The 19,136-nt window shown below is 40.0% G+C and overlaps 1 protein-coding gene across 5 annotated transcripts in view; it reads left to right on the forward strand.

The window, feature by feature from the left end:
* The first annotated feature begins 7,782 nt into the window (after positions 1-7,782).
* Positions 7,783-19,136, forward strand: part of VPS13D (vacuolar protein sorting 13 homolog D) — a 183,431-nt gene continuing 172,077 nt past the window's right edge. For all 5 annotated transcript variants that reach the window (XM_026659907.2, XM_026659908.2, XM_026659909.2 and 2 more), the window contains exons 1-8: positions 7,783-7,879; positions 11,436-11,513; positions 11,839-12,029; positions 14,425-14,505; positions 16,446-16,562; positions 16,885-16,989; positions 18,098-18,268; positions 18,452-18,552. In XM_026659907.2, the coding sequence (XP_026515692.1) occupies positions 7,783-7,879; positions 11,436-11,513; positions 11,839-12,029; positions 14,425-14,505; positions 16,446-16,562; positions 16,885-16,989; positions 18,098-18,268; positions 18,452-18,552 (941 nt within the window). The remainder of the gene's footprint in view (positions 7,880-11,435; positions 11,514-11,838; positions 12,030-14,424; positions 14,506-16,445; positions 16,563-16,884; positions 16,990-18,097; positions 18,269-18,451; positions 18,553-19,136) is intronic.

Below are 19,136 nucleotides of genomic sequence, written 5' to 3' on the forward strand. Positions count from 1 at the left end.
GAGCCGGCTTGCCCCGGGACTGTGCCGCACGTACAGGAACCGGTGCCTTGGAATGAGGCTGAGGGGATGCCAATGCTGTCATGGCAATAAGATCCCATGCAGCTGCAAAGGTATCCGGGGTGGATGGCAACTGGACCTCAATCATGCTCCGTGTCTGGGAGTCCAGAGGCACCGGACTTGACGGCTCTCCCCTCGGGGCTGGAGTCAACGGTGCCGAAGCTGTAGACTGTGCCCCTAGACGCTCCCCTGCGGGACGCGTCTCCATGGGGGGTTCCAGAGAGGCTGGTCTCTGAGGAGGTGGGCTACCCTTTTCCGGCTTCCGGTACTGTTTCTGGCCAGGAGAATGGGAGCGGTGCCGGGGAGCGTCGGAGCTGTGAGTCTCGGTCAGAGTCCAACCGCGGTGCCACTCCAACCGCTGCCGCCGGGGCGCGCTGCGCACTGAGGTGCTCAGTGCCAGATCTTGGCGCGCTGCAGGAGGCTGAGGACTAATGGCCGCCTCCATGAGGAGCTGTTTTAAATGAAAGTCCCGCTCCTTCTTAGTCCGAGGACTAAACCCTTTGCAGATCCTGCACTTGCCTGAGGTGTCTGGGGGAGTCTCATCAAGCAGACAAGCGTCATGGGGGTTGCCCGTTGGCATGGGCTTAGAGCAGGAACCGCAGGGCTTAAATCCCAGAGCCTTGGGCATGAGCCCAAGAGAAAAATGGGGAAGGGGGGGGAACCCAACCTGGGGGGGAACCCAACCCTACTAATACTAGTTATAACTATCAACAACTATAACTATTGATTGTAAACTGTGCTAGGGAGAGTGGAGAGCAGCGAAGCAGGACTCCACCGTTCCAACGACCATCACGGGCCGTAAGAAGGAACTGAGGAGGTGCTGGGTTGGCTGGGGTATATATCGAGCGGCAGGAAGGCGCCGCTCCAGGGAGCTCCACAGCCGACCCACCGGGTGTTGCTAGGGTAAAAATTCTCTGATAGCCGTGCACGCGGTGCGCACACACCTAATTGGAATGGATATGAGCAACACATGTCGAAGAACAACAGTTACAAAGGTGAGTAACTGGTTTTTTTCAGTCTCATCTACCACTTTCTAAATGTTGGTACTAGTTTAAAATGAAGTAGGATGTAGTAAAAAGCCATTCATCTTGAATTTAAGAGAAGATGAGTGAAGCTGCGATCCTGCAAGCTGTTCTGTGCCCTATTCCTACCCAAACTCCCATTGACTTCCGTGGTGGACGTGTGTAGCTGTGTGGAACTCATTGCAGGATGAGGGGCCTTAGTGATTATATCAAAAGATACAGTGTATGGAATGGTGCACAAAAATCCCAATGTCCTGTACTGCATGTAAACAGGCCTATATAAATATTTATTACAGCCAACTCTTGATGACTGGCCTACAAAGAGGCTGCAAATCCTTATGCTACTGCCACCTTGTGGAGAATCTCCTTTTATTTCCTGTTGGAGAGGTCTGTGCTTTTACGGGTTTAAGAACCAGAATTCTATTTCCTGCTTCTCGCAATGTTGATCAACAGAAAGTTGTCCCTATGTATATGGCCACAACAAATTGTTACAAAGGGTCACTGCCCCGTAAGACTGATTTACATGTAAGTTACTTAGGAGTGTCATAAAGAGTTACTTGCTATATTTTATCTGAAATTGAAATTTTACAGGAGTTACCAGTTGTGCTATGGGTTACTCTTTTAAGATTCAGTCCTGCAAAGTGCTGAGCAATATGGCCTGATTCAGTAAAGTACATGTTTAACTATAGGCTCATGAGCAGTCTCATTGAAAGTCGTGGGAGTCTCTGTTGTCTTCAGCAGGCATTGAATAATGCCCTTAGTGTTTTGTTTGGGGGACGATGGAGGAAATATCCTTTCAATACAAAGCCATGCTAAAGTAGGGTTTCAACCATTATCAGATATTAACCTTTTGTTTCACTTGTTTTCTTGAGGACACATTATTGTGTCTAAAACATGTGCCTTATGTGGCATCTATTGACTCATGACCATTATCAAATCAAGAGCTATTAAGGAACATTTGATCATACTGAAAATCTTTTGAAGCAAAAAAACATACTTTCACTCACTTTTTAAATTGTATCACATTGTGTGGTGGCCTCCCTTACAAATAAAATTTACCCTGCATTTTCCATGGCTATCCTTTGTCCTTGAAATGTAGGTGGTTCCACTGGTACACTCATTGATGAACATCTCTATTACACACTCAATGGTCTACAACTCACGTGATAAGGGTATATGCCTCTGGTACACACTTAGTGGTTGCACTGGGTGAGTTCCTGTTGTCTGGGACTTGCAATATTTATTAATTTTTTCTAATGTGCCAGCTGCTGGAGTCATAGAATCATTGAACTTGAAGGGACCATGAGAGGTCATCTAGTCCAGTCTCCTGCACTCAAGGCAGGACTAAGTATTATCTAGACCATTCAAGACAGGTGTTTGTCCCACCTGCTCTTAAAAATCTCCAGTGATGGAGCTTCCACAACCTCCCTAGGTAATTTATTCCAGTGCTTAACCACCCTGACAGCTAGGAAGTTTTTCCTAAATGTCCAGCCTAAACCACCCTTGCTGCAATTTAAGCCCATTGCTTCTTGTCCTATCCTCAGAGGTTAATAACAGTTTTTCTCCTCCTTGTAACAACCTTTTGTGCACTTGAAAACTGTTATCGTGTTCCCTCTGTCTTCTCTTCTCCACACTAAAGAAACCCAATTTTTTCAATCTTCCCTCATAGGTCATGTTTTCTTGACCTTTAATCATGTTTGTTGGTGTTCTCTGGACTTTCTCCAATTTGTCCACACCTTTCCTGAAATTTGGTGCCCAGAACTGGACACAATACTCCAGTTGAGGCCTAATCAGCATGGAGTAGAGCGAAAGAATTACTTCTCGTGTCTTGCTTACAATATGCCTGCTAATACATCTCAGAATGATGTTTGCTTTTTTTGCAACAGTGTCACACTGTTGACTCATATTTAGCTTGTGATTCAGTATGACCCCCAGATCCCTTTTCGCAGTACTCCTTCCTAGGCAGTCATTTCCCATTTTCATGTGATAACATCAGAATCTTGAGCTTTCATTGATAAGTAAGAGTATTGTTACCCTTATGGGTGGGAGACCAGCTTGAAAATGGGAAATGGAAGGGCTCAAAAACCAAAGAGAAAATAGATCAACAAACCACGCTATTATGTTTTAAAATCTCATTATATTTAAGCCAGTCTGATGATGATGGGGAGGGGGGGGGGGAGTATGATGACTCTATGATGTCTGAATGCTTGGTGATGACGGTGGCACTGTAGTGGGTGCACACCTGTGGGCTGCACACACCGCTCGCTGCAATGCATGGTGGTAGGGTGACCAGATGTCCTGATTTTATAGGGACAGTCCTGATTTTTGGGTCTTTTTTCTTATATAGGCTCCTGTTACCCCTCACCCCCTGTCCAGATTTTTCACATTTGCTGTCTGGTCACCCTACATGGTGGTGTATGGCCAGGGGGAGGCACAAGGCACCTGGGTGGGCCAGGAGGTGGCCAAGCCCCACCATTCTCTCTAACCCCAGGGCTCACTGGAAAGCCGCCGGGCTCAAAAGGGCTGCAGCGGGGCAGGTGTTTTCCTTACAGGGGCCTCGCTGGGCTCAACGTTCTGCCAGGCCCGGGGGGGGGCGGGGACGACGAGCGATTGCTCGGCCCTCTACAGGCAGGCGGCCCCATCCGTTAGCTCCGGCTCGATTGGCGCAGGCTCCGGCTCACTCACTCGCAGGCCCTGCTCCCAGAGCGCCATTGAGGGGACAGGGAGCGAGGCAGGTACCTGCGGGGGGCGGGGGGAGGCGCCGCTAACGGCTTCGGGGAGCGGGCCGCGGGGGATGCTGCCTGGGCTCCTGTCCCTGTGAGTGACCCCCCCCCAGGCGCCTGGTCTTCAGAGAATGACCCCCCCCACCCCGGGTCCGCGCCCTGAGTGACCCCCCCCACACCCCGGCCCCCCTTAGCTCCCCAGGGGCCTGGCCCGTAGAGAGTGGCCCCCCAACTTCTCCCTTAGCTCCCCTGGCTCTCAGAGTGACCCCCCCCCGGGGTCTGGCCCTGGCTGTGATTCTCTGGCTCCCTTGCTGGGCCCTGGCACCACTGCCCCCTGTTACCCCTCCCTCCAGCTGCCCCCCCAGAAGCGCCCTCATAGTGACCCTGTCACCCCAGCCTCCTGGGGCAGCCCCTGCTGTGCTCTTAGCAAGGTGACCTTTCCCTGCCTCATGCCAGTAGCACCCACCCGTTCCTAGGGGTTTACTGCTGTCTGCTCCCCAAACAATGCCCCCACCCACCCACCCCCTCGGACTGTGTAGCCAGAGTCCAGCAAGGTATTCACCCCCTCAATAACCCCTTACACTGACCCGGCCTGCCTTTACCAGGGGGCAGGCTCTGCCAGCCCACTCACCCCAGTAATCCTATCCCGCTGGGCCTGTGCCACTGGTTTAAAAGTCCCCTTCTCGCCAAAGAGTCCTCAGGAGGTTTCTGAGAATTCTTGACGCATCCTCCCATCCTTTCTTAATACAGCCCCCACTCCTCCAGCCTTTCCTGATAAATGTTTACTCACTTTTGTTTAGTATTTTTCAAGTCAGATTGTATATATCCCACGGTGAATTTAAACTAAGGTCAGAATTTACTTGAGTTTAACTCAACTATGATGACTTGCAGAAATGTGTCTTTTCCTTTTCACGTGATCCTGTTTTTTGATAACATATCCAGTCCATCTTAACGCTGTCTCAAGGTTTTCATCTTGATTTTGCATCTACAGTTCTCTCTGAAGGGTGGAGTGGGAAGGATAGGGATATTGCTTACATGTTGGTTAAAACTTTTATTTTGTTAGTCATAGCTAAAATGTCAATTTCAACTAAAAGTGAAAGGTGGATGCCAGTATCGGCTGTGTGAAAGACAAGACTTTAGTTTGTGGAGTGTAGCTAGCATTGCCTGTGAAAACTATTAAAGGAGCTTTAAGTCAAAAGATCTGATAATTTTAAATAATGAACTCCTTGACATTTAATATTTTTGGTTTTAATAGTTTACTTTGCATTATTTTAAGCTGTTTTGTGTTTAACTTTTAGTTCTAGTCAGTTTCACTTTTCAGTCTTAGCACAACTCTGTGTTTGGGTTTTTAATGCTGAAGAGAAATTGAATGTTTGGGGGCGGGGTTTAATAGAAGAAAGGTTTCATTGATATTTTAAAAAATGTGAACATTCATGTTGCAACCATCAGTCAAGTAAAACTCATATAGCTATGGAAAAACCTTGAATTTTAATATAAAAATTAAAATATGGTCCTCAAATTAATCATTTCCCTTTAGTGTCCTGCTTTTTTATATAAAGTATCTTTTTCACTTTCCACCACCTGCAACTCCATGTTTTAAAAAATTGATTCATGTTGCCTTGGGGAAAATGATGTACCCCCAGACACTCAGTTAATAAAGCAGGGGTATGTATAGTATTTTTCCACATCATACCGTGTATTCACCCTTTGTTTACCAATGTTTAGGTAAGTGCTTGGTCCTGCTCCCATTGACGTTAATGATAGTTCTACAGTTGACTTTGATGACAGCACTGTGAGGCATAAATTACAATGTGCCTTTTTATTTTCTGGCAACAGCACAGGTTGAAATAGAAATGTTTGGTAAAGATTGTGAGGATAAAAAATTGGAATTGTGACCATTGTCGAAGTATGTATATTTTATCTTTAGAATCTTGACAGTATCCCTTTAAAAATTGTAAGGTCATGATAGCTGTCAGTATTATCTGAGCTTACTGAACCTGAGCAGACAAGAAATTAAAACTAAGTAACTTGTTTTGCAAGTGTTTATAAGAGTGCCACAAAGAAATAGAATTAAAGGCCCTGTACTGGAAGCTGATCCACACAGGTAGATCTCTACTGGTTCATTGTACCCATTGACTTCACTGGGTGTGAAGATCCTCCGACATGAATCAACTTGTAGAATTGGTGCCTTTGTTAGCAAAAGTTGAGTTGAGCTTTCCATGCATACACACTACTCTTTCAATTCACGTCCACTGAGGCAAGATTAATGACACTAGATTCTTTTCAGCAATGGGTGCTGGCATCCCAACACGATCAAGTGGCTTCTTATTTTATGAACATTATTACATGTTGGTCAGAGAGCTTAAAAGACTAACCAAATAAATACAACATAAATATTTCAGACTGAAACTACTAAAGGTGTATAATGTATCACTGGGGGTATAACTATATAGTGTATAGAAGTGTGCTGAAAGAAGGCACATGCTTATTTGCATCCTGTGCACAGAGCTAAGTAAAAGTTAGGATGGAATTACCCATTTTTTCCTGTTCTAGGGCCACATTGCCTTCTACAAAAGTAATTGCTTTTTAGGGGACAGGAAATTCATCAATTTTCATTTATGGAGTTTCCGGTGCACTCTTCTTTCAGGGAGTTTGGGTTTCACTCTTCCTATAATGGAAAGGGCTGGAAGTTTGGCTCACTTCTTTTCCCAGAAAACCTGATCTGTAGAGTCCCTGAGATCCACAGAACATGGGCATTGGCTCCTCTCAGTCATTTCCACAGCAGTGCTGCAAGGACTTCCCTTGCTAGCCGCTGCTGCTCCTGGGAATCTTGTTCAGGGGTTTTTACACAGAATGGAGCGGGGATAGCAAGTAATATTGACCAGATCAGCATTAATGTGAACTAAAATAGGTTTTGGGGTGCGTATGTGCATGTGCACTCAGATAGCAGTGATAGATATGGTATGAAGCCATACATAAAAATTGGGGAGAGAACACTGTCACAGAGTGTGGCCACCCTCCACTCCAGACCATAATTTCCAAAGTTGGAGAGCCCAGACCTTATGGAGTACCAGTAGAGGGGTTTCCTATGGGATTTGAGGGACAGGTACAAGGCTACAGAAACAGCACATTAACCTGCATCCAGAACTGCTTATTTTCTGTCTCCTTCCTGAAGACAGAGAGGACAATGTGGTACCTTTTCTTTTATTGCTTCAAAATAGGACAGTGCTGCAGTATGAAGGAAGCAAAGATTAATTTTTGTATGATGATTCTATGAGTAGAGGTTATATAAGATCATATGTAAGTATAATGCTTTGATCAGTAGATCTCAAAGTGCTTTACGAGACAGGTATCATTATCCCCATTGCACAGATGCGAAAGCTAAGGCACAGAGAAGTGAAGTGGTTTGCTCAAGGTCACCCAGCAGGCTAGCGGCAGAGATTGGAATAGAAGCCAGGTCTCCTGAGTTGTGGTCCAGTGCTCTATTCACTAGGTCACTCTGCTTGGTGTTTTTAATCCCTAAAGCACTACAAATCTCAGTGTGGAAAAGGTTTAAAAAACTTAGTGCAGTCTACCACAATAAAGATTGCAGCAGGTGAGGTGGTATTATGGGAGTTCATATAGTCTAATAAAAACAGGGCAAATAGTAACTTCATTGCACTATGCTCTGACCTAGGATTAACAGGGTAATCAAGAGTAGCTGTACATAGCAAAATTCTTACTTTTTTTTTAAGCAGCTGCTCTAGGAAAACATCTTGTACTTAATATTAATTTTCCAGTGCCTTTGGGATGGGATGATTAAAGTGAAAATTGTTTGCAATTGTCTCACAATTTCTCTATGTTGAAGGGTGGGAAATGGTTTGAGAGCACATAGTATATCTCTTAGACATGTTTCCCTTTTGCATTTAAAACAGAATACAACTGAACTATGGAACAGAGCATGACAACAGAGTCTTAGCCACCCCTTCCAGGATACAGTCATGTTGGAGGGACTGGTAGCCTGGGTCCTCAACACCTATTTGGGCAAATATGTCAATAACCTGAACACAGACCAACTCTCAGTAGCTCTTCTGAAAGGTAAGGGTTATTAGCATTGTTTGATGTATCTCAGTTTTATATTTTAAGAATTATATTGATAGTGATTTTGTATTCACTGTAAGCTGGAAAACATACATTGAATATATTTTACATTTGTCTTACTGATTAGCACTTATGTCCTTGTTCTTATATTGTAGTAATAAATTGACATAAATAAGAATATACAATTAAAATAAAAATAGTGTGTAAATCTTCCTGCTTTCCCAGCAGAGGTGCTCCTTAAAGGGTTAGTGCCAGCTTAATTTGTTTTAAATAGCCTAATGAAAAAAATGATTTTCTGATAATGCACCCTATTAGTGTGTACTGAGGGTTTGTTTTTGAAATCGGTAACAAAATCTATCCGGGTTTTCTGTTCTACTCTACTCTTGATGTTTTGAAGGGTCTTCTGGGAACACCCAAGAGCAACAACTCTAAACGTGCTCAGGCAGACCCTTTTCTATGTGTGCACACACTTGTCTGCTGCCTCTTTTGTTTCATTTTCAGTTTTGCTGCTGCTGTTATTAGTAAGGAACCTCTTTCAGAGCCTTGCAAATGTTATGCACCATCCATGAACAGTGAAAGTGACTATGCACTTGACCACTGTGTATGTGTGTCAAGTAAAGGAATTGACAAAATAGAAGGAAATAATATTTTTTTTAAATCTATTTGTTACAGTAATCATAGGAGTTGCTTGCAACAGTAGTAGATACAACATCTTCTAATGGAAATCTGATTTTTTAAACTGGAGTGCCTTTAAATATCAAGCAACAAAGAGTCCTGTGGCACCTTATAGACTAAGTGATATATTGGAGCATAAGCTTTCGTGGGTGAATACCCACTTCGTTAGACGCATGTAATGGAAATTTCCAGAGGCAGGTATAAATAGGCAGGCAAGAATCAGTCTAGAGATAATGAGGTTAGTTCAATCAGGAAGGATGAGGCCCTCTTCTAGCAGTTGAGGTGTGAACACCAAGGGAGAAGAAACTGCAGTTTCAGAGGCAATTTTAAAAGTCACTTGAATTGTACCGGATTTTTTCCGTTGGTCCGAAAGCACATGGAAGAGGTGCAGATTTTTATTTCTGTGGGCAAAACCACCCTATGTGGAAATGCAAGTGTCAGAGCTAGAAAATTTGATATATATCAAATTTGGTATTTGATATAAAAATATCAAATGACAATAGCAAGTGTTTCAGGAAATCATTGTATTCTCAAGATATTTAGTACAATATTTAAAGTATTTTTACAGAACATATATCAAAGAGCACACATGAGTCCAGCTGATGATATGGGTTATTCATGTAATTTTTGAAAATCAGTAAAGCAAACAGTGACATGTCATCTCTCTCTCTGGCGTGCTCTATGCAACAGGAATTTCAGGAGAATTTTGAAGGTGAGAAATAGTGCTTAGCAAATGTTAATCGGAAAGTTGTATCAAGCAGATAGGGATGCTTTTGATAGATAGCGTATTCAGGGTGAACGAGGGGAGAGATTTGGAGAGAAGCTTGTATGGAAAATAGGCAGCTTAGTAGTTGCTTTAGTTTTCAATAGGTAGTTGCAATGATAGTTTGTGTGTGCATGTTTGTGAAATTTCTTCTCGCACTATAGAATGTCCATAACAGGTAATGGTGAGAACTGATTTGAGTACTCACTGACGCACTCATGAAAGGTGGGGTAATAACTCATGATTTAAAAAAAGAAAGTCTTGACCGAGTTCGGTAATGTAGTTCCTCACCTTCACTTGTTTTGAGAAGAAATTTTTTTATACTGCAAGGAGCGAGTTTTGACTGTTGGTTACTTAAAGAAATAATTCTAGGATGGAATTTTGGCTGTCCGTGTATAGTATTAAGTTCTTTTTGACTCGTGGTTGGCCCCGCCTTGAGCTGTATTCTTATTATCAGGTACAGCAGTAGGACTGGTCGGTGAGAAACAAATAGAAGTATGCATTAGATTGCCCCTGCCCTGCAGAGTTTACAGAGTCCTTTTGTGTATTCGTACAGGGCTTAGCACAGTGTAGCCTTGATCCTGATTGGCGCTTTTGGGTGCTATGCCAATAAAAATAATAAATATTAATAATATACCGAAGCAAATGTAGTCACATAAAGTTCCTTCATGGTAGGAAGTATATTTCCTGACCATCAGAGGCTGGGAACTTTAGGATTTCATGGAATAGATTCTTAGTGGCTTCCATTGAAACCCATGGGGAATTTCCATTTTCAGATGTGTTGGTGTTGGCGAGACATCTCCTGTAATTATTCTTCTCCTAACAAAAACCAAAGTTTATATTCTGCAGTACCTACTGAAGTCAGTGAGAGTTGTGTACATTTAACAGATTATGGGATTTGGCCCCGGTTTTTCAGTATGTGGCCATGTTTTCTTTTAAGGGCCCAGTCTTGTACTCCTCACTCAGATGAAACTCTACTAAAGCTAGAAGGAGTTTAACCTGAGTAATGAATGTAAGGACCCAGGCTCTAAACAAGTTTCTCACAGTGAATTTTCCACATACCATTTTATCTTCCCTCTTCTTTATGCCTTTCACGCCATCATTTGTTCTTTCCCCTCCTTTGTCCTTCCCACTCTCCTTTGCTTCCTGTCTTTCATCCTGTTTATTTTTAATGCATGTCATTGTTATTGCTAAAACCCTCCCCTTTCCTGAGTCTGAAACATTTCAAGAGAGTCTATTTTTCTTCCCTGTGTGACAGATAAATTTACATATTTGAAAGGAGCAGCCTTTCTTGAAATGGTAATTCAATGCTAGGAAGGAGGAAAGAGGCCACAGTTCTCATCTGGGCCTACTCAAGCGATAAGGAAGTGTAAATATGAAAGTGTAAAAATGAAATAGGAGTTAAATATATCTACCATATAAGACTTTTCATAAAAATATGATTCCCTGCTATGGAACTATAGAGGTCAAGGGTGCTACAGTTTAAACTGTTGTTGTGTGTTGGGCATTTATGTTTTCCCTCGCTTTTGGAATTATTTTATTTATACCATGCTACTGTGGCATACTGTGGGTATGTTTACAAAAACTAAAAAATCAATTTCCATTCATCTGCTTATTGTCCCACTTGTAATTTTAGCAGGGACCATTTTAGAACAACAATCCTATTTTTTCTTTTCTACATATTAATGTCAAAGTTTCTGTCTTGTTTTGTTTTGAAAATGTGTCCTTGTTTAAAATCATCTTGTGTGTGTATTTTTGTAATGTCCAGAAAACATCTAATTGGTTACTTTTTTTTTTAAATTGCCTTACAGATGCTTGCTGTTGATGGAGAAGTTCAGATTAAGTACTTTGAAATATATGCTGTGACCATATCAAATAACTCTGGCAGATGGCATTTGAAAATCATTACAAAAATATTAAATATCACATCTAACTGCCTCATTCTTTAAAATGATAGATTTGCTTTGCTCATGAAATAGAATTTTTATCCCACTTCATTTATTTTTATTAGTTTTAAAGAAAAAACTTCTTATTGGTATTAAGTTCATAATCCTCAGCCAAGCAGTCTTTAACTTAATTTTGCTCAACAGATTGCTATTTCTCTTCCTCCTGCAGGTGCTGTTGAATTGGAAAATCTACCATTAAAGAAAGATGCCTTGAAAGAACTGGAGTTGCCATTTGAAGTAAAAGCAGGTATGTATTTGTGCCTGTGTGTGTGACAGGTGTTCTCTACAGGAATTATTCATTTTGTTAGTTCCTGCTACAAGTATGAAGCATTTCATACACTGGTGATTCTTTTAAGAGATCTTTTAGTAATAAGTCGTAGGTGGAACTGACCTTAAAATAAGAGTTAGCAGCTAAGTGTCAAATTCTTGGACAAATAATGTAATGTGAATTTATAGCGATCAAATTCTGTTTTAACATTGTAATATTACGTCTTTTTCCTTTCTCACTTTACATAGAGTACAACAGTGTAACTCTGTAGGATTCTAACAATGTTTAATCTTGGTGATTCTAGGTTTCATTGGCAAAATAACGCTCCAGATACCTTTTTATCGCCCACATGTGGATCCCTGGGTGATATCTATCTCAAAGCTCCACTTAATTGGTGCACCAGAAAAGCAAGAAGATTTTGATGAAGAAAGGGAGAAGTTGCTCGAAAGAGAACGCAAGAAAGCTCTTCTTTTGGCACTGGAAGAAAAATGGAAAGTGAGTAACATAGGACTTATCTTTTAAAATAAAGGAGTTGATTTTGTTTTGCTGTTACGGAAGATTGATCACATTTAAATCTTCTACCAAATGTAAGTCTCTTTTTGAGTCAATATCCAGGAAACCAAGTTATGATTTGATCTGCAAGTGATAAGGCAGCCTGGTCTTTGTCTTCATCAGTAGGCTGAGGAGACCCAGATCTATTTTATCATCACTTCAGATCACAGCAATTTCACTGTAGCACTGTACTGCTACCTGGCCAGTGTTTCTGAGTTGATTAAAGATACCGGTTAAAGCTCAACCCAGATCAGATGAAGTATTGGTGGTGGGCTGGGGGATATCTGGAGAATCTCCCTTGATCATTTAATGCGGTTTACCCTAGGAAGTTTGGTAAGCGTAGTAACTTAGGTGTACATTTAAAAAAAATTTTTTTTTACTTTGAGCTGTATGTGGTAGCGTATGTTTTCCCCCCCCCCCCCACCCCACCCGCCAAGTTTGCTTTTCTTTTGGACCCAGACTGCTCCACAATGATCCATACTTTGGCTAAGTTACAAATATGCTTTTTGTTTGGCATTTCCATGGAGAGCCACTTTTGGTAGTTGCAACCTGCATGATACAGCTGTACAACTTCAAGAGCCCTTATCTACACGTGTTGATTACTTCCATGCTTTAGGAACTGTGCAGACTGCCTGTTATTCCACAAATGTGCTTTGAGAGATGACTGCTAAGATGCAAAATCTTAAATATAGGACCAATCTACTGGAGGAACTGACTGCTGTCCGGTTTCCCGTTCCTGGCAGTTATGATTGGCACATTCTCAGTTCTCAAGGGGATGGGAGGCAGGCTGTGCTCCACTGAGAGCCTGCAACTCTGGAATGCTCTCGTTCTAGATACAAGAAAGAATAAATGTGTAGCTCAAACATTTTGTTTCTAATTTTATTTGGTAGGAAGATGATGTGGGAGTTATGAAATCGCACTGATTATTGCTGGCCCATGTTGTAATTTTGTGTGTGGGGAAATATTTTTTATAGCACTTTCGAAAATTTCACCTTTTAATGTGTGTTTATTTTCATACGTAATGTTAGGAACTCAGAGGCCTTTGACCATAACACGTTAATTAGTTGAATTACTGATAGAGTTCCATTAACCCATGCTTCTGTTGATGTGAACTATACAGACGCTGTTGTTTCTAAGAACATGTACTATGTCGGTGATTGATGCTGTCATAAATTCTTTGGAACGTACTATGGGCTGCTGAATAGATTTTTTTTTTCTCCATATTTATAAACTACAATAGATGACTCCAGTCTGAAGTAAGATACACATGTACAGCAGAAGAAAAGTCAAGAGACTAAAGGAAGACAATATGTTACGAAAAGAGAGATTTTAATAAAACAAAATAGAGGAAAGAACTTGCTGGGGATTATTTGCTTTACGTTTCTACTAAAATCCTATCTTCTTAGTAGTTGGCAAGTGGTCTGTGTAGGGGGATATTTCAGAATATCAAAATAGGGATTAACCCCCCCCTGCCACTTTAACCCCAAAATAATAGTAAATCATATAAACAGTAGCTAACTATAAATATTTTGTAATACATTTCTTGTTAACCATATTTTAGATTGATGTCATTACTACTGATAGTTTGATATTAAGTACAGTTATAGGACAGTTTCTAACCTTATACTCACAAGTAGTGTAACTAGTAGACAACTTGTAATTGTCCTGGTAAAGAAAAGCATCTGTTACCTATCCTTTTCCTTGTGTGATGTGTAAATTATATTATAATTTTGTCTTAATACACACGTTCTATAACATTAACAAATTACTTCATATTGAATAGATTTTTGACTTGCAATACTTCTAATGCTCTTCCATCTTCCAAGAGATTGTCATGTAGTTCGTGCCCCAAATTGTGGTTTTTAAAAAATATTACCAAACCTAATAGTAATAGTTTTAAAATGTCCTGAAAATGGACTATTTCAATGAAAATAGTCTTTTGTTTAGAAGTAAACATTCCCTACCAGTGTTTGCAACGCAAACATAGTGCTAATGGAACAGAACCAGAACATGAAGCTAACTAGCTTACTTTGTGTGCTTCATTTAACATAGCCTTTGAAAATAAAAAGCATAAATGGTAAAAAAGTAAAGTGGTATTTAAAAATTCTTTCTTTATTATAATCTAAACTTTTGGTAACACAAGTAAGTCATTGTTTGTTAAATAGGAGTTTTAACATGACAATCCCTTTTCTAATATTGCGTCAAACTAGCAATCTCCTACATTATTTAGATTTTTTTTCCTCTGGCTTTGTAAACATTAAAATTTATTTTCCAGACCTTATATTTAAATAAAATACATTATCTTTTTAATAAAATAGCTGTTCTCTGTCTCTTTCAGAAAGAACGACAGCAGAAAGGAGAATCTTACTGGTATTCAGTTACTGCATCTGCAGTCACAAGAATTGTAGAGAACATTGAAGTAAGTCTAATGGGACCCACAATCTTCCATTTTATTTACTAAAGAATACTTAGTTTGTATATAATGTACTTCTTGTTTATTTTTAGGAGACTCAATGTGTGTAAAATGGAGGTGGATACTTAGTAGAGAGAGACCCTTTTCAGAGCTAGAATCCTTTTTCCTCTGAACCAAGCCAGAATTGGCAAAGTGAGGGGTTTATGGGGAGGAAAGAATCTTTCACCCTCCCAAGCCTTCGAGAAGTGTCATTCTTCCTTGCTTTGTAGGGGTAGATGGATAATCCATATAAAAGCTGTCTAGCTTTATGGTTCTCCTTACCATGCTATTGGAGTGCCTCCCAAGTTAATACTTCCAATTTTAAAAGTTTATAATGTATTACACTCAGGTTTATGTATAATGTTTTGAGCGTGACAAGTTTGGTGAGGTAATATCTTGTACTGGACCAACTTCTGTGTTTTGTTCTTCACATCGCTGTTAAGTTTGACGTCCTTCTTAATGTTGTGAAGTTTCCATTTTAAATGGCAAAATTCATTAGCTTCCATTGTTGCTTGCAGTGGTAGTGTTGCTGTGTGAGTCCTAGGATGTGAGAGTAGCATTAAAGTATATAAAGAAGAAAATGTAAATACACTTCTGAGATTCTGGTACTTCGACATTTGCTTAATTCTGGTGCATGAAGCTTGATGCTGCCTGAAAGATTGTTTAACATACACAAATAAAATGTATATGCAGTCTTCATCTAGCAGTATTGGCTAGACACTCAGCAAAACCCTTTTCTTCTTAGTTGCAAGCTCACTCAAAATTCTAGAGCCAGGGCTCTTTTACTTTTCTCTTTTAAAGCCATAATAAAACTAATGATATTTTCACATTTACTTATTCTTAGCTATATGTTTGCTAATTAAAATCTATAAGGACATCTGCATTATCAAAAAACTTGTCTAAAGAAACCAAAAAAAAATAAGCAACCCTCCCTGTAATACACCTCTACCCCGATATAACGCGGCCCGATATAACATGAATTCGGATATAACGCGGTAAAGCAGCGCTCCGGGGGGGGGGCGGGGCTGCGCACTCCGGCGGATCAAAGCAAGTTCGATATAACGCGGTTTCACCTATAACGCAGTAAGATTTTTTGGCTCCAGAGGACAGTGTAATATTGGGGTAGAGGTGTATCTTCTAAAATCTATTTATGCTAGCTGCCATGTAATGAATTTGTCCTCTTACTTCACCTATATGTAGAGGATATAGTCTGTGCTAACTCTTTATTGAGGGATCGCTTCCATGTACCGATGCTTATCTCATAACAGAAAACTGAGGTAAGTCAGTTGTAAAAGGCTGTCATTAACAATAACTAGAAATAACTGGGGCCTTCCAGAGATAATATAGCGTTTAGTGATGAAACAAGTCAGATATTCTGGATGTGAAATCTTGGGCCGAGTAGGACATTGTACAGTTAAGCATGAAACAGCAAAATTCAGTTGGTTCCATGACCATTATGAGATTTTGCCACATGTAAAATTAATTCAGGTCACCACTTCATGTTCTGCTAATGAGCACTAGTTTTTATTCTAGTCTGTATTTGAGCAACATGAGTTTCTGTATACTATAGCAACTGCAAGCAAGGGTAGTAGTAAAACAGCAGAGAAAAATAGCCTGTTTTGTGAAAATGGCAAATGACGTAGCTGGTGTTTTTAACATCTGGGGAGATGGGTAGACCAGAGAGAACAGAGGAAGAAATATGGAGTGGAGCCTGAGGGAGTGCAGTCAGGAAATGGCAGGAGGGTCCCATCACAGAACAACCATTTAAATCTTAAATCTTGTTTGTTTCTTGGAGGTGTAAGTATTGAAACAGCTTGAATATAATTTATCAGCATTGCAATACACTCAATCTGTTTCAAGCATAACACAGTCTTTTTGCTCCGTGCCACTTCTTTCTCTCTCCTCAGTTAAAAATTCAAGATGTCCATTTGCGGTTTGAGGATGGCATCACAAATCCTTCACAGCCATTTGCCTTTGGAGTGTGCATCAAAAATGTATCAATGCAAAATGCTGTAAATGAGCCTGTGAGTATAGGTCAAAGTTAACATTGCATGAAGAAATGATACCCGCTAGGATGTGATGTGTCACTTTTGTATGAGAATGATATAACTTTTTCCTGTTTTTAAAATGCAATACAATGGTTGCTATTAAATAATTACTGCAAATATTGTCTTATAATATAACAATCTTATCCTTAAGAATTATTGTGGATACCATGATAAAGTCAAAAAATAGCTGCATGTTACACACTGAATATTTAATAGTGATCACAATACAGTTAGATTTAAAATAATTTGTCACATTTTGTTTGATGCATTGTAACTGAGTTCAAATTTTTCACTTAAGGTAGAGAAGTTGATGCGGAAAAAGCAGTTGGATGTTGCTGACTTCAGTATTTATTGGGATACTTGTTGCACTTTATTGGGAGACCTGCCTCTTGGTGAGCTACAGGTACGAGATGAACATTTGGAAGGAATAATGTTTACTTGCATGTGAAGGGGGAAATCAAGACTTTCACGTTCTTCCACTGGTTTGTAATATAACGTAAAATAAATTTTTTAGTGGATTTAGGTCTAGGAATATTTGGAGCAACTGAAGCTATGTGGATTCATGATGTAATGGAAAGATTAATATGGGACCAAGTAAAAACTGAACTATGAACTACCTAACATTGCCTATTTAAATTCTCTTCTTTAAAAGCCCTCCTTAAAACATGCTGCTTCCTTGAGACCTGTCAATGGTACTACAAATACAGACTGTAAAATAGTAATTTGGCCTATAAATATTAAACAAAAATAACTTAATTTTGCTTGTTTCTTGTTTATTACTTAATCCACTCAAATGATATGCTCTCAACATGATTACCTTCTCCTAAGAGCAGTTTTCCTCTCTTTGTATTTACTGGTCTCTTTGTTCCACCTCTTGATTTGTAATGATGTGTTCTTGGTCTAATTTAGGCCTCAGTGTAGCTTTTGGATCTTATATCTGTATCGAGTTGCACTGAATTCAATGGGAGTCCATTCAGGATTCAAGAGTGTACCTGAGTGGATCTTACTGCTTTAGATTGTGGGCGCCAAAGGACAGAGGCTGGGTTTTTCTTTTCAGTTACTATGCTAAATATGGTTTTGTGGCTAAAAATGGGACCAGCATTTCCCCCAACTTCTGTATGATCTTTGGTAAATCATTTCATCTTTTTATGCCCCGGTGTATTTATCTATGCAATGGGGATAGTATTTTCTTACCTCTATAGGAGTGTTACTAGACTAAATTCATTCTTTTTATAAAGTGCTTTGAGAACCTCTGAAGACACTATAGAAATGCAAAGTATTATCATTTGTGAAGTACCTTGCACAGCTATGGCACTGTATAAATAATTTACCCAAATATTTAAACAAGATTACCTTTTTGATAAGAACAATTTCATGAGGAGAAAACCTGGTTAAAGGAGATGGAATTCCAGCAGTGTAAGACACCTAGTAGAATCCGCAGATCGTCATTTAAATAAATTGTGTATGTGTGTTCTATGCAGTGACAGATTAAATTTGCTTGTAACTCACAGGAAGCAATGGACAAAAGTATGGAGAGCCGTGATCATAATTACATCATGGAGCCTTTATGTACTTCAGCTCTCCTCAAGAGAAACTGTTCTAAGGAGCCTTTAAGATCACGACATACACCACGGCTTGAGTGTGATATCCAGCTTGAGACAATACCATTAAAACTTTCACAGGTAAAATGATTTCTCAGTGAATTGCTTCTCCAGATCATGCTTTAGATGTTGTTTATTTTCAGTGGACCCACAGAACGTAAAATTGAGATTTAATCATTGTGCAGATACATTATAAACCACTCTGTTAATTTAACAGAATACATTAACACTGCCTAATTTATTCATATGCTGTTTTATTAAAAGATGCAGTATCAACAAATCATGGGGTTCTTAAAGGAACTGGATCGAAAAGAGCGACAGCTAAAATTCAGGAAATGGAAACCAAAGGTTATGATAACTGACAAGTAAGTTTTTTATACTACTGATACTTTTATGTAGTGATGTAACATACCCTTTTATGCAGTCTTATGTTTATTTTACACTTATCTGAACAACACTGTTTAGTCTAAAGTTAGGGCAAAAATCACAAAGGTGGTAGCTAGTGATTATGTGGTGCACAGAATTTAGAAATAAATTGAAATTATAGTTCTAATATTCTATGCTCCACCAGGTGAATTATTGCTTTATATTTAATTTGCATTTATACCTAAAATAAAAGTTGCATTTATCCAAAGCTCTTAAGTGCTTCTGTCACAAGTTATAAGAATGAAATGATGAAACAATGAAAATAGCATAGGAGTTTTGCCCCCCTTCCCTTTGGAATGAGTTGGCTTTTTTTTGGTTGAAGAAGGTGGGGAACCCCACACGCTCAGTTCACGGATCTGTATTAAGAGTAAAGGTCACAGGAGCTGATGAAATGAAGGTAGCGCTTCTTACTGTAGTAGTAGGACATGCTGGGTTGACGTGCCATTGAGGCTGTGGTGCCCATTTATTTCCTGGCTAGTGACCCTCTATTTTTCTCACCCAGCCTTTCCTCTGGATTGAGAAT

This window comes from Terrapene carolina, unplaced genomic scaffold (genome assembly GCF_002925995.2).
Source record: "Terrapene carolina triunguis isolate 2854851 unplaced genomic scaffold, T_m_triunguis-2.0 Scaffold714, whole genome shotgun sequence".
Lineage (NCBI taxonomy): Eukaryota > Metazoa > Chordata > Testudines > Emydidae > Terrapene > Terrapene triunguis.